Source organism: Crocuta crocuta, unplaced genomic scaffold (assembly GCF_008692635.1).
Source record: "Crocuta crocuta isolate KB4526 unplaced genomic scaffold, BGI_CrCroc_1.0 scaffold64, whole genome shotgun sequence".
NCBI lineage: Eukaryota > Metazoa > Chordata > Mammalia > Carnivora > Hyaenidae > Crocuta > Crocuta crocuta.
The window spans coordinates 5,649,382-5,666,085 of record NW_027530640.1 but is presented as its reverse complement, the minus strand read 5'-3'; the positions used below and the strand labels follow the sequence as shown (position 1 = coordinate 5,666,085).

At 37.0% G+C, this 16,704-nt stretch overlaps 1 protein-coding gene across 1 annotated transcript in view; it reads right to left on the bottom strand.

Moving 5' to 3' along the window:
- RAD50 (RAD50 double strand break repair protein) overlaps nt 1-16,704 on the bottom strand; it is an 84,306-nt gene that overhangs the window by 66,091 nt on the left and 1,511 nt on the right. The window contains exons 2-5 of the mRNA XM_077768603.1: nt 15,956-16,039; nt 5,197-5,348; nt 1,966-2,151; nt 1,416-1,620 (exon numbers count right to left, since the gene is read on the bottom strand). Coding sequence (XP_077624729.1) covers nt 1,416-1,620; nt 1,966-2,151; nt 5,197-5,348; nt 15,956-16,039 — 627 coding nt within the window. The remainder of the gene's footprint in view (nt 1-1,415; nt 1,621-1,965; nt 2,152-5,196; nt 5,349-15,955; nt 16,040-16,704) is intronic.

The following is a 16,704-nucleotide window of genomic DNA, read 5'->3' as shown; positions in this document are numbered from 1 at the left end:
TCCTCAAAAAGTTAAAAATAGAACTATCTTATGATCTAGCAATTGCACTACTGGGTATTTACCTAAAGAATTCAAGAACATGAATTGAGGGGACACATGTAGCAGCATTATTTATAATCCCCAAGATATAGAAGCATCCTAAGTGTCCATCGACTGATAAAGATGTGGTATATATACACAGTGAAATATTATTCAGCCATAATGAACCCTTGCCACTTGCAACGACATGGGTGGAGATAGAAAGTATAACGCTAAGTAGAATAAGTCAGAGAAAGACAAATACCATAGGATTTCACTCATATGTGAAATTTAACATAACAAACAAGCAAAGGGGAAAAAAAGAGAGACAAAAAAACAGACTTTTAACTTTAGAAAACAAACTGACAGTTACCAGAGGGGAGGTGGGTTGGAGGATGGGTGAAACAGATGATGGGGATTAAGGAGTATACTTGTCATGATGAGCAGGAGAGGAAAAATTTAAAAACTTTAAACAAATAACTAATAATTTATATCAGTATTTATAGATGAATTTAGAAGCCCAAATTAGTAACTTTTAAATGGTTAAAAAGAATTCTTCCACTATATGAAATCTAGAAAATAGCCACTTTCAAGAATGCTTTTACTTAGCCTAGAAACACTTTAAGGACAAGGACACCATTGTAGTTCTCCTACTACCTGTAGCCCCAAGCACAGTATATACCATATGCCCTCACACACGGGAAATACACAATAAACATTTATGAAATAAATGAATGAAATTTCCTTAAGGCCTTTCTTATAGACCACAGGAGTTTAGAAAGCTGTACTTATTTGCAAACATATGCATCAATTCCAAATTTTGTACAATGTCAAAAAACATATTGTAAATTATAAAAGTTCCCTGGAAAGATATGTCAATTAAAAAATCTCCTTGGGGCACCTGAGTGGCTCAGTCGGTGAGGCGTCTGACTTCAGCTCAGGTCATGATCTCACCGTTCGTGGGTTTGAGCCCCGCATCGGGCTCTGTGCTGAGAGCCAGCTCAGAGCCTGGAGCCTGTCTTTGGATTCCGTGTCTCCCTCTCTCTCTGACCCTCCCCTGCTCATGCTGTCTCTATTTCCTTCTCAAAAAATAAATAAAACATTAAAAAAGTCTCCTCAAGAATACAGAAGTGTAAGGTTGGGTCATTACACTGGTATTTAGATCTATACTAGTAGATTACTAGGATGGTACAAATTTGTTTACTCTCAAATCCAAGCTTTTTGGGCAACTTTAAGACTAACCATCTAATAGAGACCTAAGATATTAACGTTATATAGTGTCTAATAATTTTTTCAAGAAATATATACACCATTCAAATTTACATAAAAATAAAGTGCTTTAGGGGTGAGTGCTACCATCATAAAAGGTGACCTTCTTATACAAGAAATCAAATTACCTTCAATGGATCAAGTTCGTTCTCATAGGATTTGACAATTTCCTTTGATGATGTTAACTGAGCCTCCTTACTGGTAATCTGGTCACGTATCTCACAAGCTTTTTCCTTGTTTTGCTTCAAATATTTTAGTTCTGTTTGACATTCTTTTACTTTCTGACCTTGTGTCTGACGTACCTGCCGCAGGGTTTCCAAGGCTTTAATGTACCTTTGAAGATAATAAATAAAAATCAAACTTCTTTCCAAGTAAATTACAGTAGGTTCCAACAAGGGACTATAACATTGTCGTTAAGATTACATTTACAAAGAGTTTTTAATAACTTAGAAAAAGCTTATGATATAATGGTAAATGAAAATGTTACATATAAAGTATCAAACAGGTAAATACAAATGCACAGAAAGAAAACAGAATGGAAATATGGTCACTGGTGGCTACTGGATTGATGACGTTTTTACTTTTAAAACTTTTTCTCTTTTAAAAAAAAAAGCGTTCAAATTGCAACCATGGCTCAGTAACTTAATGGATTACAAAGTCTCAGTAAAGGTTACAAACCTTGTTGCTGAAAAGATCTCATCAAATTTTTGCTTCAAAGCCTTTCCTTCACTTAAAGGCCAATTAGAATCTTCTTGGTGACAAAAAATGACATTATTAAGCACAGACTTGGAAACCCCAAGAGAACTTATCATCTCTCGGTCAATTTCTGCACACTTAGAGCTGAGACTGACCTTCTCACCATGCCTATAGAAAACAAAAATCAAGAATTTATGTAAAAAAAAAACCAAAAACCTCCTGTTGTACCTATTCCAATTGCTTAGTCAATCCTTTATNAGAGAGAGGGAGATACAGAATCTGAAACAGGCTCCAGGCTCTGAGCTGGCAGTCAGCACAGAGAGCGATGTGGGGTCAAACCCAAGAACCGCAAGATCATGACCTGAGCGGAAGTCAGACACTTAACCAGACGCTTAACTGACTGAGCCACCCAGGTGCCCCTACCATAGCTTTCTTATGGTAAAAAGTTTAACTCTAAGGATTCAATAGTTCAATAATGAAAAAGTCTGTAAAACAGGAAGGGAGAAGATGCCAAAACTAGTTGTTTTACGTGTTTGGATTTTTAAATACAGTAATTTACAATATTTACAGACAATAAGTAGAGAAAAATAAACTATCTTCCACCCCCAGAACTTAAAAATAAGAAAACTAAGAGACTTTAACAAAAGTAAAATAAAACATGATGATTCACAGCAGACAGGCAATGGTGGCTTAAACAAAATCATCTAAAGACTCCAGTGTTTAGATAGGGATTGTTCAGTAAGACATACCATAAAAGGAGAATAAAGGCAAACTTTAGTGATCCCCATCTAAGCAAATTTAAGAAGGATTCTTAATCAGTAGACCTCAACTTCTAAGATCACACTGACAAAGCAATATACTAGAGCGAAGTGTCTTAGGGTCTTTTAAATGAGTTCCCCATATCATTATTCCTAGGGCCAGGAGCATCTCTACCCTTGGATTTCAAGAGATCTCTCAGTATGCTTCATAAAAAGGATAAATTCAACATTTTCTTTATATCTTCTGTGCAGTATCTGTTGATAGCTAGATTAGGAGGGTAGACACAGTACCTGTCTTTACTGTCATTTATATGTTCCAATACATATTTTGAAAACAGTACACTGAATATACTGAGGATTCTTTTTAAGGGGACAAAATGGACACAGACAGACCAGGAGGTTATCACATTAGACCAGGGAAAAATTATAGTAGCCTGAACTAGAATGGTCATTGTACTGAAGGAAAAGAAATGGACCCAACATTTTGGTTAAAGCCATAGGACCTGGTAATGAACTAAAGAGAGCAAGGAGGTTTCAAGATATAGAGAGGGTATTCTTTTGTGTAACTGGATGGACTGGAGTACCATTCACTGCGATGAGGAGCAATGCAGGGGAGATTTTTTAAGATGGGTCAAGGGGGAAGACTCATGAACTTGGTTTTGAACATGCTGAATCTGAGGGATCTTTGAAAGGGCTGGTAAAAATGAGAGAGACAGTTGGGTATATGGACCTGGAAACCTAAATCTGTCAGTCACCTATGAATTGACAGTAATTTGAGTAATGGGTATGAATGAGACTATCTAAGAAGAGAATATAGAACAAAAATAGGAGGGGATCTAGGACTGAAGCTGTGGAACTCCTACCTTTATTAGCTGGATAGGATGTGGCTGTGTGGGAGACAGGACAGTGTCATGTCATGCAAGTCTAGAAAAAGATCTTCAAGAAGTTATTGATAGCTACCATTTACTGAGTTACAGTACACAGAACAATGGCCCTTCAAAGGTATTTATATTCTAACCCCTGGAATTTGTGAATGTGTCAGGTCACATGGCAAAAGGAAATGGAGATCACAGATGGAGTTAAGGCTGCTTTATCATCTGGACCCTGAGGAGAAGGATGACCCTGGATTATGTGGGTGGGGCCAACACAATCACAAGTGTCCTTAAGTGGGAGAGGGAGGCAGAAGAGGACATCAGAGTGATGTACTATGAGAACTCTGCCCGCTATTGCTGACTTTGAAGATGGAGGGCCAAGAGCCAAGTTTTGTGGGTGGATTGTAAAAGACCCAGAAAGGATGCAGAAACAGATTTTCCGCAGAGCCTTCAGAAAAGAACACAGTCTTGCCACCACCTTGATTTTAAGCCAGGTGAGACCCAATTTGGATTCCTAAATTACAGAACTATAAAAGTCTGTTGTTTTCAGCCACTAAGTTTGTGGTTTGTTATGCAGTCATAGAAAATTAATACATGAGCTCTCATTTTATATGCATTAGCTCAATCCTTCTAAGATATATATAATAATGAATCCCTATTTTGCAAATGAAAAAAACAAAGGATTTCAATGAGATCTATTTAGTAAAGTAATACATTATCCTAATTACCATAGAGGGTATTTCTCACCTCAGTTGTTGAGCTGTTTCAGTAAAGGAATGGGGCTAGAGGAGGAGTGGAGGAAGAACAGAAATGGAGAGAGTGATTACCAACAACTCTTCTGAGAAGACTGACTACAAAAGGGAAAATGGAGATAGCAACTGATACAGAATGAAATCGACCTGAGTGTATTTAAATGCCAAGGAAACCAACCTGCTTGAGAAGCTCATAGCTAATATATTGACTGTAGCACATAATAGGTGCTAAACATTAGTAATTAAAGGAATTACTTAACTAGTTTAACAAATTAATAGACAAGTGAAAGAGAGAAGTAAGGTGATAGTTAAGTAATTTGTTCAACAAGGATAAAGCCTTGAATCCAAGGCAGGCTAATTCTGAAATCCAAACCCATTAAAGATGATAATATGCCTCTAATAAAGGTGACAGTTCAAAGGTAAGTTTGTGTGCTTCTCATCTCACCCATTTCTACACACGATACTAGCATTTTCCATTCATTCAAACTATATTTGAGAGACTGCACATCTTCAACTGAGCAACTGTTCATAAATTACTCAAAGGGATGCAGCATTATCACTAAATCTTTGATGGCATCATTCTGTTTAACTGATAAAGAGATCCAACAATAACTGTTCATAGTGGATGAAGCTATGCACACACAGGGTCAGGGAATGTAGAGGAACTCTATTTTCTACTCAGTTTTGCTGAGAACCTGAAATCGCTCTAAAAAGTAAAGTCTGTTTAAAAAATTAGTATGCTGCTCTAAAATAATGGGGAAAAAACCCACAATCTTATGAACCTAAATGAGAGAAAATGAACAGATATTCAAATATAAAATAAATACCTACTTTGTTCTAGTAATGACTCCTTCCAGGGTTTTAAACTCTGTTTTTTTGCTTTTCTGAGTACACACCATAGATCTCTGCACAGCTAGAAGTTCTCCATTTACGTCACGAAACTGCAGACGAATCTGGGCTCTAACATCTGTTTCTTGAGCAACCTTTAAAGGTAAACAGGGAAAGATTATACCTTACTGAGCATCAGAATGTTAGTTCTGAAAGATAAGACACAAGCAATATTACCAAAAATGAGAAAAAGAAAAACTTACACATCCAAAATTAGTGTCATTTTCATAAGCTATTCAATATACAAGAGGAAAAGAATACTTGTTTTTTTTTTAATTTTTTGAGGGGTGGCAGTTCGAGTGCAGGTGTGCAAGCAGGGGAGGGGTGGGGGGGTAAGAGAGGGAAGGAGGGAGGGAGGGAGGGAGAGCAAGAGAGAAAGAGGGAGAATCCCAAGCACGCTCTGTGTCCAGTACAGAGCTGATGAGGGGCTCAATCCCACAATCATGAGCCGAAATCAAGAGTCAAACACTCAACCAACTAAGCCACCTAGGAACCCCAAGAACACTCTTTAACTGATTTACTAAAACTGTTTATTTTCTACCTCTGTTATTCAGCATTAGAAGACTGGGTGTGTGGGTTTTTCAAATAAACAAATTTTAGCTTCTTAGGTATCCCAAGTGTTTTCCAAAATAATTTTTAAAACACAGACAAGCTTACAGAAAAGCAGAAATACAGTATACCAAGCTTTTCCCCCTGAACCCCATGAGACTAAGTTGTAGATCTGATGTCCCATCAATATTTTCTAGAAAACAGGGAGACACTGATGGCCCTTCTGAGGTCTCAAAAGAAAGTTGGGGAGTTCCATAAGGCCTCCCTACTTTGGCATATCACAATTCAAATGTCACCCAGCAGTGTGTAATCTCTAGAATGTGCATTCAGCTCACAGTCCCACTTGTCTACCCAAGTAGTTATTCTCTGCTAGCCCTCACTGAGTCCTGTCCTGGACATGTGTTTAGTATCTCGCCAAAGATTCAATAATCTCTTACACAGATTTCTGGTGCCCATCTCTGCAGAGTAACCCCTCTCCTGTATCTTATTCCATAATTTACAGTCACATGAGCAGACACACACTTCTACCTTTGTTTCATCTACCTGGCAATACTATTATTCTCTGTTGGGTTCTAATTCTATGTGCCAAAGTTTACAAAATTTCCCTAGGAAGAAAGCTAGAATGAATGTGTAGTCACCTCATATAATTCTCTTTTCTCAAAGATCACAGCCCTGTGCCATCTGTTGTCCAGTGCCTGAAAACAGCTGCTTTAATTTTTTTGTTCCAGTTTTATAGTTGTTTATCTTGGGAGCACAAGTATGATACTTATTACTCAACTGTAGCCAAAACCACAAGTCATGAATCCTGCATTTTTTCAAATCACAGAATAGGTTTTATTGGTCTTTTAATAACTTTTTGGCATAAACCTAACTTTGATATTAATTCATCATTCAAAAAATTAAGCACAAATTTATTAAGCACTTGTAGCTTCCATCTGTTGTTTTGTTTCAAAAAAGAAAGACACTTTTTCCTTTGAAGTATGTTAGGTTAAACAGAAGAGTAGAAAAAGTGGTATTAAACATCATCTTAAGAGAAGTACACGATACTTTGGAAACACAACGTAAGGGCATCTAATCTACCTCCCAGAATTCTGGGAAGGGTTTCTAAAGGAAGTGAATGTTTAAACTGAGAACTGACAGATGGGCCGGAGTTAGCCAGAGGAAAAGATCTGAGTCACTGAATAGCTAAAGTAATTTCAGAAAGTATGGTACAGAACATAGCAAGTGAAGACAGAAAATGGTTCCAGTAATTAAGAGCCTTCTGAAACATGTTAAGGGCTTTGAAATTAAGACAATGGAAAACCACTGAGGGGTTTAATCCAGAGGAAAGGCATGCAGTAGATGTGCATTTTAAATGAATCACTCTGCCTTTAAAATAAACAGACTGAACTGACTGAGGCAAGACAGGAGGCAGAGAGTAATCCAGGACAAACAGGAAAACAGCCTACACAAGAGCTTCAGCACGGGAGGTGGAGGTCAGGAGAGAGAAGTCGTTGGACGGGCTGCTCAGAAGCGGCATGATTCAAAAGTAATATACAGAAATCCACTGCATTTCTATACATTAATAATACAGCAGANTCATGACCTAAGCGAAAGTCGGACGCTTAACCGACTCAGCCACCCAGGCGCCCCAAGAAAACAATTCTATTTACAACTGCACCATAAAGAATACAACACCCAGGAATAAATTTAACCAAGGAAGTGAAATACCTATACACTAAAAACTGTTAAGACAATGATGAAAGAAATTCAAGATGACACAAACGGAAAGATATGCTATGCTCATGGACTGAAAGAATACTGTTAAAATGTTCGTACTACCTAAAGCAATTTAAAGATTCAATGCAATCCCTATTAAAATACCAACAGCATTTTTCAAAGAATTAGAACAAATAATCCTAAAATGTGTATAGAACCACATACAGAAGACCCTGAATAGCCGAAACAATCTTGGAAAGAGTAATAAATCTGGAGGTATCACAATCCCAAATTTCAAGAAATACTGCAAAGCTACAATAACCAAACAGACCCACAGATCAACAGAATAGAGAGCCCAGAAATAAGCCCACACTTATACGGTTAGTTATTCTATAACAAAGGAAGCAAGAATATACAATGGGGGGGAAAGACAGTCTCAACAATAAACGGTGTTGGGAAAACTGGACAGCTACTTGCAAAAGAAATGAAACCACACCACTTTCTTTCACCATACACAAAAATAAACTCAAAATGGATTAAAGCCCTAGATGTGAGACCTAAAACCATGAAACTCCTAAGAGAAAACAGAGTAATCTTGTGGATATCAGCTCTACCAACATATTTATGAATATGTCTCCTCAGGCAAGGGGAAAAAAGCAAAAATAAACGGTATTACACCAAAATAAAAAGCTTTTGTATAGCCAAGTGAACTATCAAAAAAATAATAAGGCAACCTACTGAATGGGAGATATTTCCAAATGATGTATCTGATAAGAGGTTAGTACTCAAAATATAGAAATAACTCATACATCTCAACACCAAAAAACCTCCCAAATAATCAGATTAAAAATAGGCAGAGAACCTGAATACGTTGATATTTGTCCAGAGACCTACAGATGGCCAAAAGACACATGAAAAAAAGTGCTCAGTATCACTAATAATCAGGGAAACACAAATCAAAACCACCATGAGATATGACTTCAGTCTGAACTAGTATCAAAAAAGTAAGAAACAGTTAAGTATTGGTGAGAATGAGCAGAAAGGCAGAACCTCATGCACTGTTAGTAGAAATGTAAATTGGTGCAACTATTGCGGAAAACAGAATGGAGGCTCCTTAAATAGTAAAAATAGAAAGACTCTATGATCCAGTAATTCCACTACTGGGTATTTACCCTCCAAAAATGAAAACATAATTTGAAAAGACATAATGCACAGCTATGTTTATTGCAGCATTATTTACAGTAGCCAAGATATGAAAGCAACCAGTGTCCATCTAGAGAAAAATGGATAAAGATGTGGTATATACATATGATGGAGTATTACTCAGCCATAAAAATGAATGAGATCTTGTCATTTGCAACAACATGGATGGACCTAGAGGGTACTAGGTTACATGAAATAAGTCAGGCACAAAAATACAAATACCATATGATTTCACTTACATGTGGAATCTAAAAAAAAAAAAAACAAAATTAAAAAAACAGAATCAAACTAAAAAATACAGAGAACTGGTGGCTGCCAGAAGGGAGGGAGGTAGGGGAATGAGTAAAATATATGAAGGGCACTAAAAGGTACAAAAATTCCAGTTGTAAGTAAGTCACAGAGATGAAAAGTACAGCACAGAGAATGAGGCCAATTATATTGTAGTAATGTTTTAGTGTGGACAGCTGTTAACTACAATTATAGTGATGAGCACTGTGTAACATACAGAATTGCTGAATCACTAGCCTGTGTATCTGAAACTAACATAACATTGTATATAAACTATACTTAAACAGAGAAACTTAATAAAAGAAGAAAAAAGCTATGAGCCTCTTAGGATTTAAACATCTCAGTGAGGAAATGGCCAGACATTGATAGTTTTGAAAGCCCAGGGACTTGATGCTATCATTTCAGCCCAAGGCAAATAGCTGCTGAGGTCTTAATCCACAGTAAAGTAATTATCCATCTATGTACTAGAAAATGAGATGATTTATTTACAACATTTCCTACCAGTAGGTCAAATACACATATACATCATTCATGGCATTTACCCTTTTAGGACTTAGCTACTAGACAAGTATCAAATTAGTAAGTAGAATTTAAGGAAAGGGTATTTTGTAGCATTTCAATCACAATACTGTTGGTGAGCTTACTGAGGAAGAGGATCTTTAATAAGAATAATCTAGATTTAAGGCAGAGAAAAACCTATTAACTTTAGAACAATTTCTATCCAAAAGAATAAAAGAAAAAATACTGTAAGCCCTTCCCTTTCCAAACAATCTAGTTAAAAAACCATTTTCCAACAATGGGGCAGAAGAACATATGTGTGCATGGCATGGAAACTCAGCCTAGAACACGATAACTACTTAGGCTGAGAAGGGTGTCCACATGGGCAGCTTGCCACAGGGTTTCAAGACTCCAAGGGTGTCAAAGTTCAAACAGGATGAAAAGGGCATCCATGAGTAGGGATGAGCCAGCTTAGGGGAAGGAGGGTATCCACAATGGGGGAAGGCAAAATGTGGGATTTCAGAGCCTGAAAACATTGAGGGAATCCAAAGGAGGAAAAAGTGTGCTGGGGTAATGCAGACTGTAGATTAGAGATGGCATCCCTACAAGAGGCCAGCTGGTAACAATTATCAAAGACTGAGAAGAGTAAGGTGTCCACAGCTGGGGAATGGGGAAGTTGCTTATTCTCTTCACTCTAGTTACCAAGCAATGGATTAATTCCTGCTTTCCAACTTTACCCAATGTTTGATTAAATCCAACTTTCCAACTTGCTCTGTGCTTACCATTGAGCTGCTGAACTAGACAGAAGAAAACACAACTGGTCTCCTTACAAACTTTCACCCACAAACCTCAGGTGACCCAGTGACACTCTCACCTAACTCTAACACCTCTTTAATCAACTTATGCTCTAAGCTTGACACTTTTTCTAGCCTCAATCAACCCCTTCTCCCAGCCTCAGCTAACAATTTCACTTCTGTTTTCCTGAGAATATAGAAACAATCAAAAGACTATTGATTTATTCTCTCACCACTAAAATGAATAATCACATATATACTCTGTCCATCATCCTCTTACACTTGATCAACAGTGCATACTCCTATTAACTCTGTCAGTCGGACAATGGATCCTGTTTCTACTTGGCTACTCAAGGATTTAACTCTGCAATTATACTCTCTCCTGCCTCAATTTTTTCCCTCTATCCAGAGTCATTTCTATCAATCTATAAATGCTCTATCCCACATATATGCTTTATCCCATATTTATCCCACATGGTTTAAATCTTAGAGTGTTTGTGGGGTGCCTGGATGGCTCAGTTGGTTAAGCATCCAACTTCGGCTCAGGCTATGATCTCCAGTTTATGAGTACGAGCCCCACGTTAGGCTCTGTGCTGAGAGCTCAGAGCCTGGAGTCTGCTTTTGATTCTGTGTCTCCCTCTCTTTCTGCTCCTCCCCAACTTACACTCTGTCTCTCTCTCTCAAAAAAAAAAAAAAAATTAAATCCTATAGTGCTTAAAAACCCTAATACGGGAGGTCACTGGGTGGCTCAGTTGGTTAAGCGTCTGCCTCCTGATTTTGGTTCAGGTCATGATTTCACGGTTCCTGAGATCGAGCTCATAGCGCAGATCCTGCTTAGGATTCTCTCCTTCTCCTCCCTCTGGCCCTCCTTTGCTCATGTGCACCCTCATGCGCACACACACTCTCAAATAAATAAATAAACTTAAAAAAACCCTCACACATGGGGCGCCTGGGTGGATCAGTCTGTTAAGCGTCCGACTTTGGGTCAGGTCATGATCTCACAGTCTGTGGGTTCAAGGCCCGGAGCCTGGAGCCTGTTTCAGATTCTGTGTCTCCCTCCCTCTCTGCCCGTCCCCTGCTCACTCTCTGTCTCTCAAAATAAAGACATAAAAAATTAAAAAAAAAAAAAAAAAAAGAAATCTTGCCATTTGAAACGCGTGGATGGAACTGGAGGGTATTATACTAAGCAAGATTATTCGGTCAGAAAAAGACAAATGTCTTCACTCATATGAGGAATTTGAGATATAAAACATGAACAGAAGAGAAGGGAAGCAAAACTAATATAAAGTGAATGGGACAAAAACATAAGAGACTCTTAAATATGGAAAACAGAGGATTACTGGAGGGGTTTTGGGAGGGGGGATGGGCTAAATGGATAAGGGGCATTAAGGAATCTACTTCTGAAATCATTGTTGTACTATATGCTAACTAACCTGGATGCAAATAAAAAGATAAAATAAAATTGAGAAAAAAAAAAGAAAGACTGGCAAAGAGCAGCAGAAAAGGTGTTTAAGATAAGGTAAATATTATTAGGTGTAGGGACAAATTAAAGCAAGGAAAACAAAAGACCAAGAGAAGCTGAATATATAAGAGGAACTGAAATGATGAGATGAGTATAGCAGGATGCGAAAACGGGGGGATGTGGGCAATTCAGGTGAAGGGAATAGCTCCATCCACAAGAGCAGTTGTGAGAGACTCAAGAAGAAAGAGCTGATGAACAAAATAGTGTCGGTGGAGCTCAGATCTGGGAAATGAGAGCAGCTGTAAAGTGAGTATTAACTGAGGAAAGTTGAACCATCAAGGGCAGAAGAACCAGAGGGGGGACATGAGCAGACAACTGAGAAAAATAGCTCTTTTCACTTGGAAAGGGAAATGGGTGATAGACTGAAATTGTCAGAGATGCTAGAGCATTAATCAACATGGAAACATCCAGAAGCACAATAACAAAACAAGAACAATAGCCATAAAACTCTCCTTGATCCTACAAACTTTTTCAGCTACTTCCTCCTTTCCACTCATAGCAAACTCACAGAACAATTCTATGTTTCACTTTCTTACCTTGCTTTCTCACAAAGTTTTGTGAGAAACTGGTTTTGTCAAGATGACCGATAGCCTCCACATAGCCCAACCTTCCTCTTACTTGAGGTATCAACATATTTGGTACAGTTTCCTATCTCCTTTCTTGTTCACACTTCATTCTTTTGTCTTCCAAGACCCCACTCTCCCAGTTTTCCCTACTTTACCATTTGTTCTTTTAGTATCTTCTTGTGCCTCTTCCCCATCCCTATTTCTAGATACCAATGTGCTCTAGGTTAAGATCTTCCACATCTTCCCGACATTCACTCTCTATGTGATCACATCAGGCTTTAAAACTAACTACAGATAATTGTATACATCAATAAATCCTAATTAGTCTTTCTCTAGCTCAAACCTCTCTCTTGGACATACTTCTATTTGCCTACTGGACATTTTGGATATCTAACAGACATTCCAAATCTACATGTTTACACCAGAGCCACCCAAATTTCCTTTTCCAGAGTTTCCTCATTACAATAAATGGTGGCACTATTTTACCTAGTTTTTCAAGTCAAAAAACTTGGAATTTATGTTTGATGCTTCTACTTCTCTCATAAACCATTATCCAGATAATTAACTTATCTGTTGATACTACCTTAAAAATGCATCCCAAATCCAAGCATTCTCCGCATTTCTACCATTAGCAGCTTAATCAAACCACCAATATATCTCAACTGAATTACCAAAAAAATCTCCTTTGCTAGTCTCCGTCCTTCTACTCTTGCCACCTACAATAGTCTTCTCTCAGCTGTCAGACTGATTCCTTTAAAATACACATTATGCCCTTTTCGTGCTCAATATTTTCCAGTAAATTCCTATTTAAATGAGAACAGAAACCAAGGACCTGGAGAACCTAGGCCTTTCTATTTCTGTGACTTAATTTTCTACCAGTCTCCTTGCCATTTTGCTCTTCCCTGTGATTCCCTGAATACATCAAGCATGTTCCTACTTCAGCAACTTTGCACTTAGTATTATCACTGACTGGAATGTTATTCTCTCAGACTGTGAATGACTCATTCCCTCTACAATGAATATTTAAAAGATAACTCTAGTTGCTGTGTGGAAAAGAGAACTTCAAGAATGAAGGCAGGACAACAAGTTTGGAGAATACTAATATAGTTCAAAGGAAAGAGGAAGGTGGCCTGGAACAAGAAAGGAAGAGTGAAGATGGAATAAAGAGACAAATTCTGGACATATTTTTAATACAATGGATAAGCCTGACCCTGGGACAACCACTTTTATGATCGTGGTATGTCCCTTGCCAGGTAAGTATCCATGGACATATTTGAGAGGATTAGGTAAGAACTGCTTATGACTTGGCAACAGGGGAAGATGAAGTAATCAATCAAAGGATGACATACAGGTTTTGGCATGAGTATATGTGTAGATGACAATATCATTTATGAAACTGGAGAGTATGGAGATAGCACCAGGCTTGAGAATGTGAAAAGAACAGGAGAACAGGTAACCATGAGTTCTGTTCTGAACATATTCAGGAAATGACCATTAACCATCCAAACAATGTATCTATCTAAAACTATTGATCTATCTATCTATCTATCTACCTAACTCTAGAGTTTAGGAAAGAAATTTGGGTTAGATATATAAATCAGAAATCATCTGCATGTAACAAATACTTAAAGCCATAAGAACGAATGAGATCACCCAAGAAGAGTCAGGCAAAAAACAGACTCAGCAAAGGAGACTAAGATATGGCCAGTGAAAAAGGAGGTATGAGATTATAGTGCCACAGAAGCCAAGAGAACAGTGGGTTTTAAAAAGGGAATTAAGAAGCTCTATTAAATCTTCTGAAAAGCGACTGAGAATTAGAAAATGACCACTTTATCTGGCAACATGAAGATGACCGGCAGCTTAGAGTAGTAACTTTAGCGAGGAAGGGGGGAAAGAAAATCTGAACAGAACAGGCTAAGGAGAAAATGGGAAGCAATGAACTGAAGACAGTGAGTACATATACCTCTTGTAAATTTAGCTATAAAAGTGAATAGAGGTAGTAGCCAGAAGGTGATTTGGAATAAAAGAAGAGGTTTTTTTGTTAGTAGACTGGAGCTACCATGGCATGCTGATAGGAATGATCCTATAAAGAAGGACAAAAACTGCTAATGCAGAAGATGGGTAACTGAAAAGCAAAATGCTTGCATTGACAAAAGGGACTGATTGGATCCAGCCTCCAAAAAGAGTTGGTGGACATTTAGATAAAACAGTAAACAATTTACCCTTAACACAAAAGAAAAAATTACTACAAGTACAAATAAAGGGCAGTTTGGAAGATTTTAAGATTGGAAAATGAGGTACTTTCTATCTGATCCCTTTTTTCAATAAATTACATTTTTTCAGCAAATTACAGGCCAAGATCATCAACTAAGAAGAGTAAATTGCAGGTTTATGGAGACAGAGTGCGAAATAGTCACTGCAGAGAGGGCTCAATGTACTAAATGATTTTACTATCTCTAAAAGTTTATAAATACTTTCATTATTAGTTACCTTTAGGCATACAAAAGTGGAAAGAATTTAAATAACCACAAATAGGGGGCCAATGAATAAACTATAAACTCAGTGGATGAGTAATTAGTTTTAGTAACTAAAACCAATGAAAGAAAAGTGTATACATACACACACATATATATATACATTAACATATCTAGAGTGTGCCACTAAATATTCGATTTGTAAAACAGCATAATAAAATGATACTGGTGTATTGAAATATTTACGTTTGAGTGTATTTATGTATATATACACACAGATATGTTTGTATAAACACAGAAAAAAGCCTGGAAGAAACCTACAACGAACTATTAAGAGAGGAGCTGGCAGATAACTGAGAGAGGCACATGAAACCACTACACACATAAGAAAAACCTATAGGCCAAAATACACAGTACAGAAATTTCTATGTTCTTTAAACATAGTAATGGTGTAAAGACTGTAATTCAAACAAAGATTCACAAAGATTTAAATTATGGCATATTTAAATTAAAAACTAACAGCAATCTAAATGTAAGAAAATTATGCAACTATTAAAAATGTTCATAATAGGGGCGCCTGGGTGGCTTAGTCGGTTGAGCGTCCGACTTTCGCTTAGGTCATGATCTCGCGGTTCGTGGGTTCGAGCCCTGCGTCGGGCTCTGTGCTGACTNTCCCCTGCTCACGCTGTCTCTCTCTCTCTCTCTTAGAAATAAATAAAACATTAAAAAAAAATGTTCATAATAGGTGACATGATTTAAATAAATATTTCAGACATACACAAAGTATAAAGATTAGAAGAAGCAACCCTATGCCAAACACCTAGATTGAGAATTTAATATTTTTTTTAATGACAGGGGGCCTTGTGATACTAAGTGAAGAAAAAAACATCAGAATACAAAATTCGAGTATGACTTCAGCTAAGTCTGTATGTAAAGGAGAGGAAAATACATGAAAATGTGAACACTGGGTGTCACTGCATGCCAAGACTGTGTGTAGACTTTTCTATCTCTTTATAGTTTTCTATTGCCAGGTTTTCTACAATAAGCCTTATTGCCTTTATATTTATAAAAATTTATTTTAAAGATATGTAAGTTTACTAACATGATTACCTTGGGATCATGAACAAATGTATTTCCTTTGGTTCCAGGAGGAAAATCTCCAGTACAAATATACTTTAGACATTCAATGATGGTCTGAAAAATAGAAAATTGTATTATTTAGTTACAAGAGAACCACAGAAGTTTATCATAAAATGTTAATTCATTATAAAAATATTTACCAGAGAAACTATAAAAGATATGACCAGATAAAATCTGACATTATAAAAAGCTATAATACAGATATGATTATGTGTTAAAGTAACTGCTGTACATTCATGGAAAAGCTAATTAAAAAGGTATATGAAAAGAAAATAAAAAATTATTTTTAAAAAGCCCTCAATTTTCAATTAAACCCTTTAAACTAATTTAGTACCAATGGCTAATGTAAAACATGGTTACCATAGTTGATCATTTGCCAAAATACGCTGAGGGTAGAACTTAAATGTTCCTACAGAAAAAAAAAAGAGCTGACAGATGTGTTAAATAACTAGATAGGAGTGATCTTTTCACAACGTACAGTGTATTAAATTACTCTGACATACCCTTTAAATATCTTACAATTTCATGTATCCATTACACTTCAACAAAACCAAAAAATTTTAAGTTCAAGTTTTAAAAATGGCTAACAGTTTCACAGGCCTTGTATGTGTCAGGTATTGTACACACCACCTTTCTATACATTAACCAGTAATCTTCACATTAATCCTAGGCTGCAGGAAACTCTTTATTTCCATTTCATAAATGAGAAAACTAAAGCA